Here is an 18,051-nt window from a genome sequence, read left to right as displayed (position 1 = left end):
TTAGCATGGACGGGTTGTTGATGTACCAAGAGGGTTCTACTTTATTTTCTAATAAAATTCCTTTGATTAAGAAAAAGAAAGAAAAGCCTCTAGGTTGGTTGATACCTATCAATGGTGGATTCAAAAGCCGGCTATTCTTTCACAAAAACTCAACAACCCAATCATATATATGTAGTGTTTGTCCCAACAGTCAACCGCAAAAGTCCTTGTCAAAACCCTCCCTTGAATTTAGAAAACCCACAAGATCAACTATAAACAAAATCGTGGGCACCAATAATTCAAAGATAAACCCTTCCTAACTTCCTCCAATTGTCCTACGCAAAATATAGAGTATCCCAAAACCCTCCCATTGATTCCCTGTTTGTTGAAATGTCACAGGCTACTGCAACGAAAGTGTTCCGACATTTCAAATTTAAAACTATAATCTTCATTTCCTTGCATTTTCATATATATAAATGACAATTATATCAACTTAAGTTGAATGCATGTAGTTTTATTCAAAGGAAAAGAAATGGGTGAGAAAATAACGTATGAGACCATTTTTGCTAGAAGCTTTAGCCGCTATGACCAAAAGAAGTTAGGATATGGAGCATTTCTTGGTTGTTTGCTCATTGCATTGAGCTTCTGCATTGTCTTCAAGCCTTATTTGGGTCCTCTTCCAGTTCGTAAGTAGTCCATTTGTTCTGATTTCTCTACGTTAGTTTTTTAATCTTTTTTAGGTTATTTAGTTGATGTAGCATGTTTGTTTTATTGCAGTAAATATGAGGATGTCAATGGATGTTGGTCTCAACATGTTACGGATTATGGATTCATTCAGCTCTGAGAAGCTAAGGGGTGGTGATATAAGCAGTTCCATGACAACAATTGTGACCGAAACAAGCAGTTCTGAGATTGAAATGGTGGAGGAAAGTGATACAACCGGCACTAACGAAACAAAAAGCAATGGCACCACGGTGATCAATAATAAAAACAGCAGTCAGCAAAAAGAGATGAAGACAGTTTGCCATGTAGAAGAAAGCACACAATTTTGTGAGATGAATGGAGATATAAGAGTTGATGGAAAATCTTCTACAGTTTTCATGGCTGTTGATACCATGGTAGCAAATAGCTCGTGGGTTATCGGCCCTTATGCTCGAAGAGGAGACGAAGAGGCATTTAAACGTATAACCAAATGGTCTATAAAATCAGGTGTCGATGCCTATGAAGAAGCACCTCAATGCGATCAAAGGCATAATGTTCCAGCCATCATTTTCTCCACCGGAGGATATGCAGGAAACAATTTCCATGACTACACCGACATCGTGCTTCCTCTATATTTAACTTCTCGACAGTTTGATGGAGAAGTGAAGTTTCTCATTACTGATAAAAATCCATGGTGGATTGAAAAGTTCCGAAATATACTACAGAAGCTTTCTAGATATGAGTTGTTCGACATTGATAAAGAAGTAAACGTTCATTGTTTCACAAGTGTGATAGTTGGCCTAAAGCGTTATCCTAAAGAGCTGAAGATTGATCCATCAAAATCACCTTATTCCATGAAAGAGTTCAGGCAGTTTTTGAGAAGTGCTTATTCCTTGAAAAAAGAAAACGCCATCAACATGAAGGATAATGGTGGGAAGAAAAGGCCTAGGCTTCTCATTGTTTCAAGAAAGAGTACTCGAGCATTTACAAATACCAACGCCATTTCTGGGATGGCAACAAGGTTAGGCTACGAAGTAGTGGTAACGGAGGTGGATTCGCACGTAGCAAGAGTTGCAGAAATGGTGAATTCGTGTGACGTAATGATGGGAGTCCATGGAGCTGGGTTGACCAACATGGTTTTTCTCCCTGAGAATGCAATTTTGATACAAGTTATTCCTATCGGAGGGTTCGAATGGTTGGCCAAAACCGACTTCGGAGAGCCATCCAAGGACATGAACCTAAGATACATTGGATATAAAATTAAAACGGAGGAGAGTAGCTTGATACAACAATATCCACCGGATCATGAGGTATTGAACGATCCCTATGCCGTACAGAAACGGGGTTGGTATGAATTCAAGTCCATATATTTGCAGAAACAGAATGTGAACCTTGATGTGGATAGGTTTAGAGCCACTTTGTTAAGAGCACTTGAGCTCTTACATCAGTAAATTTTGTTCTTCTTGTTGGTTACCTTTTCTTTTCTCAAGTATGTATATTTCAATTTGTTATTAAAGAAATTTCTTGGTAAGCCAATAAAGATTTTATATTAATAAAAGGCCCCAGAAAAAGGATTACGATATTAAAGAATACTAATCAAAAGAAAAGTGTCGTCCAAAAAAATCCACCCAAACATAATAAGATGAATTTCAGCGTTATATTTGTTGAATTATTCAAAAATAAGATTAAATCAATAAACTATTTTACTGTTCAGAACTAAATGTGTTAATGAATCAAGTTGTAAACATTTATCAAGTTTAAAGAGCAAACTCAAATATTAACTAAAAATAATAGAAAAGGAAAGTGAAAAGCATATATTAAATCGAGGTTTTGTGCAAGACTTTTACCAAATTTGATGGAATAAATAAATGATAACATATGTTGTTGAAATAATATAAAAGAAAAACTAATGTGGATTGAGAAGATGAAATCCATGAAATAATGCTGTTATTAGACATTAATTAGGTAAGTGCATTAGAATGAAGAAGAAATACATGTCACAACCACTTGCTCCCCAACCAATCAATTTCAAACATGTTTTATATATTGAAATATATTCCAAAATCTTATTAATATCTGTTTAGCATGATTTTATAACTATAAACAAATATATTGTTGAATCAACAACCATATCATACATGTTTTCCAACAAAAATAAGACATTGTTGAAACGTCCCATTCTTACAAAACTACGAATTTGGAATATTTAATGATACCAGTTGATGGAATTTTATGTTTCTTGTGTTTTATTAATTAACTAGCTTATTTCATATTTAATTAATTTTAAATATTATAATAATTAACCTAAAATAATATTTTATTTGAATTATTGAATATAATTAAAATATATTAATTTATCAATCCAAATACTATAATAGAAACTTTTAAATAATAATTAAACCATTTTAACATATTCAACCAACCATATAATTTTATTTTATGTAATTAATGTAAAGTAACATAATTTAAAATAATAACTAATTCACATAATTAACTCAAACATTAATTAAGTGATAATTAAAATGCTTAGAATTATATTAAAATAATAATTCTATTTTATATCAATAATATTGGCACAATTTTTAAATTAATAATTGTAAATTATAATTATAATTATCACAACTTTTTTTTTTGTATATTTTATGCTTAGACTTTTATTTAAATAATAACTCTATTTTAAAATTAGCACAACTTTTTTAAACTAATAATTGTAATTTTAATTTTAATTATTTTAATTTTATAATTATCACAATTTATATTAAATTATTGTAACACCTCATACCTAGCCTAGACGACAAGGCCAAGTCTGGAGAGTCCCATTAAACATTTCTCAACATAACTTTCAAAACTTAGCTTTTAAAATCTTCAGAGTCACAAAGGATTTAAAAGAAAACATAAAATGCAATTCAAAGTTTAACATATTACAAAGTTGAAAATACGGAAACTAACTAATAATACTAAACGTGATAAAACAGCATGACCGAGCTCCTGATCCGCCGGCCTGCTCAAGTCTGTGGATTACCTATAACTCATTCAACAAATAAAATGAATTAATACTCCAATAAAGGGACTAATTATGCATTCGAATAGAGTTATGAGTAACCCAGTTGGTTTCCAAATTCAGAAGGTGAGTCAGATTTAGAGACAATTCGTTCAATTTAACAAATCAGGTTAGATCACACAACTAATGAATTGAATCATTGTCAGATATAGAACAGATGCAATTTTCCTACTCTCATCCACTACACACCAGCTTCGACCAACCCCACACACTAAATTGAGTATTTATTACTCATCCAGCCCTACTACCACATAGTGTTTGTATGACACGTTTCAGTAATTGCAAACTAATTGCCATATTAGATTACAGATACTAGTGGTTTAGCCACTGTTTCAGAATAGAATACTTCCTCCTATAATCAGTTCCCACCCAATGTAGATGCAAATTCAAATAACAATTAATATAGAGGCCTATGCGACCATTCATATACAATTCATACTCGTACAGAATAAATCAATATCATTATCAATTTCCATACGCAATACGCACACAAATTTTCAGCACTCAGTCTCAGATCACAGAATGACAGTTTATACAGTTTAACTCAGTTCATACGGACCCCACAAAAGGACTGCATTAATTTCAAACGACGCTTGTGGTCCGAGGGGAAAATTCCAAACATTGGTCCATACGCCCGTGTGGTTTCACACGGTCTAGATAGCTGGCCCTTATGATTCCACACGATCTGCACACATGCCTATGTCATTGGCTCATGTGAAACCTGCATTAAACATTCCCACACACGGCCGTGTGGCGTCGACAGTCCCGTTTTTCAACGAATAAAACTCAAAGAAGAAGGGGTTTTTGGTACCCACTTGACGCAGCATCGGTGCAAGGGCAATCCTGAGACTCTCAAAGCCTTCGCACAGGACAACCAAATCACGAGTTGCGGGCATTGAGAAAAATGTTATCCACAAGATCTTCTCCTAACGAACAATAATCGAACACATAGACAAGGAATTCGGGCAAAATAATCAGAAAATCCACATTTGACAGAAACGAATAACAACGAGAGTTAACAAAATTTCAACGACAAAACTTACGAATTTACCTCTCGATCGATGCAACGACAAACTAGAATTCTCAATTCGACCTGTAATAGTTACGAAAACAAGCAAAAAGAAAAAGAACAAGGAAGTAAAATAAAGGAAAGAAAGGAAAAGAAAGAAACTGAAGAAGAGAAACAAACGTGAAACTAATTTTTAAATAAAATAGCAAAGCTTTATAAAGGCACGACTCAAACCCTTAACCTCAAACACATACAAAAAGCACATAGCCACAAACACAAAGATTTAATTACAATAAAAATCAACAATCAAACAGTTAAGTTTTGGGGCGTTACAATTATAGTTATTTTTAAATGTACAATTATCACAGCTTCTATTTTATTTCAATTTTTTTAAGCTAATAATTCTAAATTAAATATTATAATTATTTTTAAATGTTAATTTTATAATATGATGAAAAATAGATTATATTCTCATTAGTATATTTCATTTTATTTCAATTAAGAGTGAGTATTTGATATACTAGCATTACACATTTTTAACTTCATAAGCGGAGGTACAAATTTGTCACACGTCTCGTTTCTTTTATATATTTATTTTTAAAAGTTCTTTACCATACTTTATATATATTTGTTATCACTCCAACCTTACTTGTGGAATTTTTAAATTAATGATAGTGAATCAAATGTTTTTCCTTCAATTAATTTAATAAAGAATAATTATTTGGTACATTGATTGTAAAAAAAAAATTAAACTCCACAAGCGGGGCTAAGATACCGCCACATGTTAATATTTTAAAAAAAATAAAAATTAAATAAATGAGACTCATGGAGGCATCTTAACCTCACTTGCGAAGTTAAAAAACTCCACCTCTAGTGTATTAAATAATAATTATTAAGGGTGAGAATAGCTTTATTCGATTCGAAAAATCGAATTTTTTTTTTCAAATTTCGAGTTAATTGGATCAAGTTATTCGAGTCAACTCGAATAAGTAATCCGAGTTCGAGTCGAGTTGAATTTTACAATTCGAATAACTCAAATAATTTGAATAATTCGAATAAAAAATTGGTGTAAATATTCCTTTGGTCCCTATCAATTTTGAAAATGAGCAAATTGGTCTCTCTCTCAACAAAAATTACAAAAAAAAATTAAATTTAAATTATTTATAAAAATTCCAATTTTTTTAAAAATTTATAATAATTTTAAAAAAATCTCAAGAATATATAAAGAAATTTAAAATTTTTAAAATAATAATTTTGGGGACATAAATAAATTAATTAATGATTCAAATTTATCATACTAATGTATCGTTTATTATTATTATTTTGGTTTGAAATTTTTTTAAATATATAGGGTTTCAATTTTTTTTTGTTCTAACTGGTGAGAAATGTGCCCATATTGTAGTAAAAATGTAACACTATGTTTGGTTCACTGTACTGGAAAGAGCTGTACTGAAATACAGTTGTAATGGAATAAAATTGTAATCAGTAATTCAACTATTTGGTTGAACAGAATGGAATAGAACTTTAATAGTATTCTTGTGTTTGGTTGAATGGAGTAGATTTTGTAATAGCATAAGGAAAAAAGCTGAAATGACCAGAGTACCCTTAGCAGAATTTTTTTAGGTAGATGATTATTGTTATTTTTATTGTTATTAAATTTTAATAGGATTATTATTAAATGTAATTTAATAAAAATAAAATTAAATAATTTAATCCTATTTTAATATAATTATTATTAAATATAATTTAATAAAAATAAAAAATATATAATTAATAACATTCTTAATATAATTATTATTAAAATATAAATTAATAAAATAATATATAATATTATAAAAATAATAAATAGCCTCCTTTATTATTTTAAATTCTAATGCATATTTAATGTGCTAGAATATCATTAGCGAAACAAATAATGTAATTATCCTCTAAACTAAAAAGTAAAATAATGAAGTAATAAATAACTTGAGAATTATATTTTACATCCAAACATAATGTTCATACATTAATAAAAAGTTACAACAGTTTGTGGGATTCTATCATGTCATTATATCATCCAAATATTACATATACAAAAAGTTACCAAAACATCACTAACACAACCTTGATTTTTAATGGGTAGAAATGAATCTTCTAACCCATTTCAATCACACAGAAGAAGGTAAACTTAAGAAAACAAGCATTTGCATTGGATAGTCTGAAATCTTGCTTAACGCAAGAAAGTGTTCATCCTCAGATAACCCTTCTCCTTCACCTAGAGCAAAATATAATTTTTGGGCACTTTCTTGAATGAGGATTTCTGACTTCTCTTGAATTAGCACTTCGAAGGCAACGCTCCTACTTAATTCAAGGCCCACAGTCCGTATGTGGCCGAGACATCAGTAAGTGAAGTAGAATAAAATTATTCACTTACATCAGAAATCTTTTTTTTTTCTTTGAAAATGTGGAATCATCTTGGTTTGGCTTCAACAGTTGCGATTGTGTAGCCGAGACATCCATCTCATCCAAGGAAACATCATCTTCACATCCATGGTAAATGTTTCCTTCTTCAGGATTCTTTATATTAGATACATCCTCAACATCTATTTCTTCAACAACATCAGTAGTTGTTTGAGCATCTTTCCCAATGGCTCGATCTTTTGCGTATATGAAAGAAATTTGGTCATAATAACGAAAATTGCGATGTCTGAATTGACTAGTTTCTTTATAACTCTATAAAAAAAAGAATCCACATTAGATATAAGTTTGGTAAAAACAAGATAATAAATACATGAAATAATTCTTACACTTATATATGAGTTCCACCCAGCATCTTTAGCAACAACCATCTGTCAATGCCCGTCCCAACCAAAGTCGCTATTTTCTTTTCCTCTGAGCATGTCTTAAACTATTGCCCAGTCCTTTTTCAATTTCCTAATCCTCGATTCAAGATTAGGTTTAGCCTTCAACATAGCATGAGGTCAAACTTTTTCTAACATTCTTTCCAGCTCATTTAAATAATCAGCCTTGAATCTCATATCTACGTTAAAAGTTCTAACATTGCAAGTCGACCATACATGCAACCAACACAGCAGTTTCTTCTAGAACCCATTTCCTTTAGGTTCCTCGAGAATTTTGGGAAAAAGTTGCATTTGATTGTGAAAAGTCTGACATAACTATCTTAAGAACAAATGCAAATTAAAATTAGGTTAGATATTATGAATCAGAAGGTAGACACTTTATAAAATTATGAAACATGATGAATCAAAAGAAAAAAAATTAAAGTTGTGATTCAAAAAGTCCAATACAATACATAAAGACAATACAAACAACACCAAAGTTTCATAAACTAGATACATGAAATAACATCAACAAATTAACCTTCTATTATGTTGTATGCCAATGACTACATTTCCTATCCATTCCATTATTGCATATAAAAAATCGGTATATTGGAATATATTGTTTATGTTGCTATATGCATTCACACTTAACATGCGCAACCACTAATATAAATGCAAGAAACATGAGAACAAAGGAAGTTACCAATGGATTTGTTGCAAAAATTTGGAACAAAGTCAAGCAAAGGTTGCTTATAAGTAATAATATGCATAGCAAAGAGTTGAGAGGTGCATAATCAAGAATTGCAGTTAAATATCTTATTGTGAAATTCGGTGTTCTAACTTAATTGATTCATGTTTTACATTATGACATTCAACAGATCTCAAGTTTGAATCCTTGTATATGTTATCTCTTATCTTACACTATGATCTCTTTTGTGAGTATGTGTATGTATATAACTCATATTATGCAAACAATATAGTTGAAAGATGTGTGATTGACCACAGTTAAATCTCATACTGTAAAACCCAAGATTTCCACCTATTCTCCTATCTTAGAATTGGACAATCTCAAATCATGCATAGGGCAGTAGATCTCAGATTTGAATCCCAATATCTATAATTGCATATAAAATTATTGTATGCCAATGACCACATTTCCTATCCGTTCCATTATCCGCAACATAACAAGAAAAAAAGAAAATGCTTGCATGAAGTGTGAATTAAGCATCTTATAAAGCCTCAAGTGTTGAACCCTTTCAAGCAATGCCACTATGGTTTTAAATCTTCTAATTTATAACTACTAAAAAAATTTATAGCATAAGGCAGAGTAACATAAACAACACAAATAGGAAACTAAAACTTTTATTTTCCAAAAGAGAAGGCTTTACTTAACCAGAAACTAATGATCAAATATTCAAATTTTAGAAAATTGAGATTAATTAAAAAAGAAATTTGGTTTAACATGAATATAAAAATTACCTAGTTAAATAATGTTCAATTTTCATTAAGGCAAATGATCAAACATTTTACGTTCTACCAAATATGCAAACAAGCAAATTCAAGCAGCAAAGTAATGAACTTCACTACTATTAAAATTTAACTTCAAACCCAAAACAAACAAATAAACCAAAACAAAAAAATTAAACTTGCCAAAAAAAAAAAGGAAAGCCTAAATCAACAGAAGAATCCAAAGAGAAATCACTAATGCACTAATAGAGCAATTAGAGAATAGAAGAAATTGTAGTCTTTGCAGATACAATCCCAACAAATCCCAACTTGAAATTGAAATCCCTAGCTATCTACAAATAAAAAGAAAAAAATCATGATAAATCAGTACTTGCCATGCTCATCTATAGAAAATCAAGGAAGAGAAAAAGAAAGAAGAAATTATAGGGTATTGGTGAAATGAATATCAGCTTCAAAAGCCTTGAGAGAATCCTTGAACGATTTTCTCATCTCTCTTGTCTCTATATTTTTTTCTTTTTCTTGCTTAAAAACTCTATAACTGATTCACAACTCAAAATCCAAAACCCTAACTACCTATTTACCACAAACAGCAAATCTCAATCTGAAATTGAAATCCCTTACTATTAAGACAAGCAATCTAAAATCCATTGCAATAAACATAAATGCCCATAAAAACCAAATGCAATTAAAAAACAAGCCTATACTTTTAACCCTAAATTGACCTAAAACAATCAGATCAACCAATCGACCAAATTATTTTTTGAAAACTTATTTTTTTTCATAGCTCCCTACTAGCAAAATACAAGCAGAAAAGCAAAGAGATGAAATTCTCACAATGGAAGTGAGATTGAGGGTAATAATAACCTTACTCATCTCAACTTTAGGGAAGCTTTATACAATGTCGAGATATTTTTCAATGCTCATCGTAAGATGAAAATAACCGAATGAGAACGAGGAGACAAGGCTGGGGATATGGTGGCTTGAGGTGTTTGCTGAAGGAGAGTGGTAAACGACAAGAATAAGAGGTTATGTTTTTTTCTTTATTTAGTGAAGGCTATGTAGTGCTATTATTTGGGCTTGGTGGGGAATGGCCTTTATGGGAGAAGGTGGAATAGGAGATGAATGAGATTTCATCGAATAAAGGATCCGATGAACCAAACTAATGAACAACTATTTATCACTGAATCAACTAAGAATCGTTTGGTTATTCATGCTAACCAAACATGGTGCAATTATTTTCTATGTATTTGAACGATGAATAAATAAAAAAAACTTATTTCACATTTCACTATTATGTCTTTTATGTTTTTTTTTTGTTTCATGTTTTGCATGCATAGAGAAATTGTGACAAGAAAATATTAGTTTATTGATTGTTTAAGTTCAAACTGATGATAAGTGGCACTGTAAGAACATTTACATTGTGAGAAAGACAAGTTACTTTAGTAGATAATCTAAACGAGTTTGTAATCTCGTAAAATAATCAAAGTGAGCATTTGATTCAAATACTTAGAAGGATTATTATGTCATCTAAAATTCTAGTTGGGGAGATGGCTAGTCTTGGCTGTCGGAGCAATTGACTCCACGGGTAGAGACATAGATGTATTCATTGGAAGAATGATACATTGGACTGGACCCAAGATAAATTAATTTTGAATTCGTTTGTGAATTAATTCACTTATGAAGTTCATGATGTGATTAACCTAAATCCTGAGTTAGTCACTGACCATGCGTATGTAGCTCATGTGCTTTGATATAAGTGAGGGCTTATGCTCTAAAGATGATCGAGCCCATAACCAGTATGTTGGGTACATGAATTATGTATGACATGGCTTTACTATCAACAATGGAATTCATAGCTCGATTAAAGAGTTGACGATATCCTCTCATTGACATTGTGTGAATTGATAAATATGGAACATAACCACAAGTTGCTTATTCTCGAACGAGCAATTTATCATAGTCATTTGTTAACAGTGGTCATATTAATCATTAAGAAGACACAATGGTGACAATGAGATAAAATAGGATTATATTGAGTGCAACTCAAAGGAATCAAGGATATCATATGAGGATAACACACACATGACGAGATCATTGGACAAAGCAGTTGGTTGAATTACTCTTATAAAGAGTATACCATAATAAGTTTTCAATCATGGTACTTGTGGACTGACTCCATGATTAAGTAAATTGAAAATTATCAGAACGATGTTTCTGGACATAATTGTAATTAATCGAGCTTAATTGTATATGTTTGATTGGTCCCTCCGCTAGCTCAACAAAATCTTGATCAGACTGCATTTGGATCAGAAGAAAATTCGACGACTTTGGAAATAATTTAATTTAGTCGATTTATTCGATATGGAATTAAATTAGGAGGTCGTGAGAATTGTTCAAATAGAGGATTTGATTAAAGAATTTGATTAAAGAATCTTCTTAAAAAATTAATTTGGAAAATCTAAATGATTTTTGGAAAAATTAATTTTGATCAAGTAAAATTAAATTAATCAAATTAATTAAAATTAATATGATATTTTTGAAAATTATTTTTCAAGTCAGACAATTGGTCTAATGGGTAATTGAACATGAAAATTAGAGTTTAGAACGAGAATTGGGCCCAAGAACCCAAAATTGAGACTGAGATCTAAAAATTAGTCGAATCAAGCCTAGTATGTGAACTTAGACCGACGATCCAATCGATGCCAGGACCGGACTGGTTGGGCTGTCACTAGCCCGAATCGAACCGGCTCGGGGTGTCGCACTTGCGTTGGCACCATCGAACATGACAGTGCTGACGACAACGACGGTAACATTCCGGTCGCCGGCGAGTGGTACTTCGGCTATTGAGCAATGGAGGAATCACACTCCTATTGGGACTCTACTAGATAATTTTATTTCAATTTAACTATTCCAAAAATAACATTATTTTAATAGTTTTAATATCAAATTAAATTTAATACTTATAATATGAGTACTTTATTAATTTAATATTAAAGTGATTATCTTAATATTAAATTAAATTAAATATTTATCTTGTAGATAAATATTATTAATTTTATAAGATTTAATATTAAATTTAATCTAATATTTATCTTAATAAGTATTATATTAATTGAATATTAAAGTGATTAAGTTTAATCATCATTGAACTCTTTAAACTCTCCCTCTTTAAAGAGAGCCATGAGTCATTATTTTTCATACACTTGAATTCAAGAGAAAGTTGTAGAGAGAAAATTCTGAGAAGAAATTATTTTAGAAGATTTTTAGAGATATTTTTTATTTACAACTTGATCCAAAAGTTTAGAGAAATTTTGAAATTGCCCCATTGATAATTTTATGGAAAATTTTCTAATTCGAAGTGATCCCACACTCAGCAGACGTGAACTTAAGGATAGCGGAGAAGACTACTCAGTCAAAGCGTTCATCCTAGACGAATCGAAATGGTAAAATTTCTTTCCCTAAACTTATCTTTCGCTGCGTTTTTCTAAACCTAATTTTTCCAACACTGGTGGCCCAAACTAAAACAAAAAGTAATGGATTTTGTAGTCAAGTGTCTAACGTGTCAGCAAGTGAAAGCAAAACACTAGTTTTCTTTTGGGTTGCTACAACCGATTAAAATATCTCAATGGAAGTGGGAGCGTATAACAATGGAATTTGTTTGTGGGTTACCTTTAACATCCAGTAAGAAAGATTCAATATGGGTGATAGTAGACCGATTAACTAAGTCAATTCATTTCTTACTTGTCCATACATATTACTCTTTACAAAAGCTAGCTAAGTTATGTATTTCGAAGATTGTAAGATTGCATTGATTACCCGTATCAATTATTTTAAATCGAGATCTCTATTTTACATCTCGATTTGTGAAAAAGCTATATGAGGCATTGGGTACTCGTTTGGATTTTAGTATTGTCTTCCATCCACAAACCGGTGGACAATCCGAGCGGGTTATCAAATTTTAGACGATATGCTAAGGGGCTGTATTATCAAATTTCGAGGTAGTTGGGAAGAACAATTGCCCCTAGCTGAATTTGTCTATAATAATAGCTTTCAATCAAGTATACAAATGGCATCCTATGAAACCTTGTATGGTCATAAGTTCCGAACATCACTATGTTGGACGAAACTGGGTAAAAAGAAAATTTTAGGTCCCGAAGTGGTAGAAAAGTCTAAGGGGAAATTTATATTAGTTCAGGATAGATTGAAAGTGGATATGGATAGGTATAATTCGTATGCAGACCTCAAAAGGGAAGGATATAGAATACTATATCGAAGATCAAGTCTTCCTGAAAGTGTGTCCATGGCAGAAAGTGTTGAGGTTCGAAAAAAAAGGCAAGCTAAGTCCTAAGTTCATCAGACCTTACAAAATCTTCAAGAGAGTCAGTCTAGTGGCATACCAATTAGACTTGCCTCCTGAACTGGACCGTATCCATGACATCTTCCATGTCTCTATGTTGAGACGATACTGATCCGATCCTTCTCATATTGTACCAATAGAAGAGATTAAGGGGAGACCAAATTTGTCCTTTGAGAAGGAATCCATACAAATTATAGATCGTGAAGTAAAGGTTCTGAGAAGGAAATGGACCCCGCTTGTTATAGTTCTATGAAGGAGCCATAACACTGAGGAACCCACATGGGAACCGAAAGAGACATTTCGTTAATAGTATCCTTATTTGTTTGAACTATATAAATTTCAAGGATGAAATTTATTTAAGGAGGGGAGAGTTTTCATGCCCCAAAATATAGGGGGTTAATAGTAATGCATAGACAATGAATGAATTAAGCTTAATGGCTAAGTGTTAGGGAGTCCTCCCTAGAGATCTATGTTCGAGCTTTTTTTCTCTCATTTCCTTTCCTTCAATTTTCAGCAACCTAGGATAAAAGCCACACCAAAATATATATGGTTGGGAATAGAGATTAAACAATAAATAGGCTTTAGTCCTAAAGGTTAAAGTGCTAATATTTCCCCCCATCGACCTAAGTTCGATCCACTCTCTTCCCTTCCCTTCCATTTCTTTTTTAATTTTGGTAGAATTAGGATATTTACCATGCCTCCCCTAAGGTTTCCAAACACTAGGTATGTAACCAACATTTCCTAATTAGACTTGGCATTTTGTTACTTTACAATTCCTATTAGAATTTTGCCTTCTTCTCTCTATTTCTTCTCATTTTTCTTTTCTTTCCTCTTCCTTGCATCATATCTTTCATCTTTTTATTGTTCACTATTTTTCTTACCCGAATCAAAATCATTCCTTATTCAATCATTCTTCTACTGGTTTAATAATTTCCATCAATAACATCCCTATTCTTGCCGAGAAATAGTAAGTCACTTCGTTCCTATGATTCGATTAGTAACTTCGTCCTACGAATCTCCAAGCCTTAATCTTTAATTCGATGAATTGATCTATTTAAAATCTTGATAAATCTTTTGCAAATCTCACCAATCTTGACGTCAATCATTAATTGTGTATATGTTTGGTTTGAAGGTCCGGATTTAGGTGAGTCAAACCAGAATCAGGTGAGAGGAATGTCGATTGAAATCCCAGTGAAAAGTGTCTTTTCCCAATAAAATAGATGGTGGTTGTGCATAGGATTAGGGCCACACGATCTTTGATATTGCATGTAAACCACATAACCACCACACAATCATGTGCCTCTGTAAAACCTAGGTTAGTTCGTGAATCACACAGCTACAGCTCTTCCACACGGCTGTGTAACCCTTCCACATGGCCTATAGCTTCTCACACAGCTTGGCCACACGGCCGTGTGACCTCTTTTTTACAATTTTGCCCAAAAATTTATGTTATGTGCAGTTTACTCATTGTATATTCATTGAATTGTTTTTAGAGTTTCTATTCGCTTAATTAATTCCCTGATATTGTGTTATTTCTAGAATATATGATTTAATTCCTAAAGTGCTATTGTTACATCGCATGGTATGTAAATATTACATTCCTTCTGTCAAAGTGAAACTAATAAACTGCTAGTGATAATATTGTTACCGCCCTATTGAGTACATGTTAAGCATGTTTACTATTAGTGATGAATTGAGTACATGTTAAACATGTCTACTATTAGTGATGAATTGAGTACATGTTAAGCATGTCTACTGCTAATATTGAATTTTTCTATTACAAAGCATAACATATTGCATCGCATGGGGTGGGACGATATGTACGGAGGAAGAGTGGCAATTTATATGCAAATTTGATGAGCATTCACAACCCAGTGATAGTTTATCTATAAATATGTTGTGCACCCACAACCTACTGGCAGCTTTTATCTATAAATATTTTGTGCATCCACAACCCAGTGGCAGTTTATCTGTGAATTTGCTATACATCTACAGCCCAATGACAGTTTTTATCTGCAAATATGTTGTGCACCCACAACCCAGTGGCAGTTTATCTGCAACCTAGTGGTGGTTAAACCACAACCCGGTGTATAAGGATGTTTGAGTTCAGGGGAACTCCTAGTGAAGTGTGTAGCAGAGTTTAGGTAAGACCTATTTTTTTATATACTAAAATTTTCTTGCCATACAGAAACATGTGCATACAAAACTGTGAATGCGGAAATGTTATTGTGATGTGTTAATCAATAAAACTGTTACTGTGACTTGCTATACAAATGTGATTATTTTAAAAGAACTATTATTTCACATGTTTTTTCTATTATTTACACTAATTTTCTTGTGATCAGACTTACACTAAACTTCATAAGCTCACTCCCCCCTTTTTTCTCCATATCTACAAATAACTCACAAGGTTAGGACGCAGACTCAGCACCTGGAGGACTCGGCACAGATTATTTTTTTATTATATGTTTTTGTGATTCTTGCGTTTATTAATTGAACCAAATATAAGTTAATATTTGGTAGAATTTCAACGACATCTGTGGTGATAAATGTGTGACAATTATAAGGTATTTTATGTGAGCAATAAATTAGTCCAAAGATTAATTAATTGTTTGACATAATTTATCATCAGTGTTTGATTTCTACAACAAGAGTATCACTTACTGTTAATATTATGTCCTAAGACTTGATATTAATGTTATGTTTGGTATATTGAGATGGGATTTGCCATTATTTTGAATTTATTGTTTTCTTATGAATATTGATGTGAACTTGTTTTTATTTGTTCTATATTCAGCTAGATCTTCTTCTACTGCCATAATATCTGCTAATATAAATTCTATACCCATGCTTAATGAGACTAATTTTAAGGAATGGAAAAGGCACTTACTTATAGTGCTTGGTTGTAGGGACATAGACCTTGCACTAAGGGAAGAACAACCTGCACCTCTCACTACGGAAAACAACCCTGATGTTGAAAGGGATTTTGAGAGGTGGGATCATTCATATTGCATGAGTCTAATGATAATGAAACACAATATTCTAGAAGCCTTTAGGGGTACAGAATTTGAAGAGATTACTCAGGCCAAGGGTTTCCTTAACGAAATTGAGAAATGTTTTGCTAAAAACGATAAGGTTGGGATGACATCACTTCTAACTTTTTTGATGTTTATGAAGTATAAGGGTCAAGAAAACGTGAGGGAGTACATTATGGAGATATTCCATGTTGCTTTAAGACGTAAGGTACTTAAGATCGAGCTTTCTGAGGAATTGCTTGTTCTTATGGTTTTTGTATCGCTTCCTGCATAGTTCAATCAATTTAAAATTAGTTATAATTTTTGAAAGGAGAAATGGACTCTAAATGAGTTCATTTCTCATTGTGTGCAAGAGAAAGACAGGTTGAAGCGTGATAAGTCTGAAAATGCTCATTTGGCCAATGCCCCTAAAGATAAAGGCAAGAAAAAAAACATCAAAATGAAGCTACTAGGGTCCAGCTCAAAAGAAACAACAGCAAGCTACAGAGAGTTGTTTCTTTTGTAACAAGTCTGGACATATGAAGAAAGAATATACCAAATATCATGTCTGGCGTGTAAAGAAAGGTATAATTCTTAATTTGGTCTATTCTAAGATTATTTTAGCTTCAGTACCTAGAAACACTTGGTGGATAGATTCTGGTGCTACTACCTACATTAGTGTTTTTATGCAGGGTTGCCTGAGTTATGGAAAGCCAAGTGATGGTGAAAGACACATCTTCGTCAGTGACGGAAAATCGGTAGAAATGGAAGCAATTGGACATTTTAGCTTGTTATTAGGAACTAGTTTTTATTTGGATTTAAAAGACACTTTTATTGTACCCTCATTTAGATGGAATTTAGTTTATGTTTATTCGTAGGACAAATTTGGATAGTATTATTCATTCGAAAACAATAAATTTAGTTTGTCTTTAAATTCGAATGTTGTTAGAACTGATTATTTAAATACTTATGACAACCTTTATTTGCTAGAAACGGTTGCATCATATAATGAAACCTTGTATGTGGAATCACGTGGTATTAAACGTAAATTAAATAAGGAAAATTTAGCATCATTATGGCATAAGCACTTAGGTTGTATCTTAAAAGTTAGAGTTGAACGTCTTATCTCTGATGGTATTTTACAGTCCCTTGACTTCACAGACATTGATGTTTATGTCAATTGCATTAAGGAAAAACCAACCAAAACTAAGAGACTGGGTGCTAAAAGATCTTCAGACATCTTAGAATTAATTCATACAGATAATTGTGGGACATTCCCTACGACATCCTAGAATGATCAACAATATTTCATAACATTTATAGATGATTACTCAAATTATTGATACCTATATCTCATTCATGAGAAATCTCAGTCTTTGGATGTGTTCAAAGCCTATAAATTTGAAGTTGAGAATCAACTTAAAAAAAGGATTGAGAATGTCAGATCTGATCATGATGGTGAGTACTACGATAGATATGATGGCTCAGGTGAACAATGTCCAGAACCATTTGTGAAATTCCTAGAAGAACGCGATATTGTCCCATAATACACCATGCCAAGATCACCTAGTATAAACGGTGTAGTTGAAAGACAAAATAAGACTTTTAAGGATATGGTAAGGAGCATGGTTACTCATTCT

At 32.1% G+C, this 18,051-nt stretch overlaps 2 protein-coding genes across 2 annotated transcripts; both read left to right on the top strand.

Moving 5' to 3' along the window:
- The first annotated feature begins 477 nt into the window (after positions 1 to 477).
- Positions 478 to 2,239, top strand: LOC105798646 (beta-1,2-xylosyltransferase XYXT1). Its single transcript, XM_012628783.2, has 2 exons — positions 478 to 665; positions 757 to 2,239. The coding sequence occupies exons 1-2, from the start codon at positions 482 to 484 to the stop codon at positions 2,130 to 2,132; spliced, it is 1,560 nt and encodes a 519-aa protein (XP_012484237.1). The 5' UTR covers positions 478 to 481; the 3' UTR covers positions 2,133 to 2,239.
- A 9,583-nt stretch (positions 2,240 to 11,822) lies between these two features.
- LOC105797536 (uncharacterized) lies at positions 11,823 to 16,706 on the top strand. Its single transcript, XM_012627495.1, has 2 exons — positions 11,823 to 11,871; positions 16,195 to 16,706. The coding sequence occupies exons 1-2, from the start codon at positions 11,823 to 11,825 to the stop codon at positions 16,704 to 16,706; spliced, it is 561 nt and encodes a 186-aa protein (XP_012482949.1).
- Positions 16,707 to 18,051: the final 1,345 nt, after the last annotated feature.

The sequence above is a fragment of the Gossypium raimondii genome, chromosome 9 (genome assembly GCF_025698545.1).
Source record: "Gossypium raimondii isolate GPD5lz chromosome 9, ASM2569854v1, whole genome shotgun sequence".
NCBI lineage: Eukaryota > Viridiplantae > Streptophyta > Magnoliopsida > Malvales > Malvaceae > Gossypium > Gossypium raimondii.
The sequence above is the reverse complement of the archived record's forward strand: the minus strand, read 5'-3'. Positions and strand labels throughout refer to the sequence as shown.

What these genes read in the sequence shown, in the direction of transcription:
- LOC105798646 (XM_012628783.2), top strand. Translation starts at nt 482, where the DNA reads ATGCATGTAGTTTTATTCAAAGGAAAAGAAATGGGTGAGAAAATAACG. An exon ending in TTTGGGTCCTCTTCCAGTTC is followed by an intron (nt 666 to 756) that starts GTAAGTAGTCCA and finishes GTTTTATTGCAG; the next exon opens with TAAATATGAGGATGTCAATG.
- LOC105797536 (XM_012627495.1), top strand. Translation starts at nt 11,823, where the DNA reads ATGACAGTGCTGACGACAACGACGGTAACATTCCGGTCGCCGGCGAGT. An exon ending in ATTCCGGTCGCCGGCGAGTG is followed by an intron (nt 11,872 to 16,194) that starts GTACTTCGGCTA and finishes TTCTATATTCAG; the next exon opens with CTAGATCTTCTTCTACTGCC.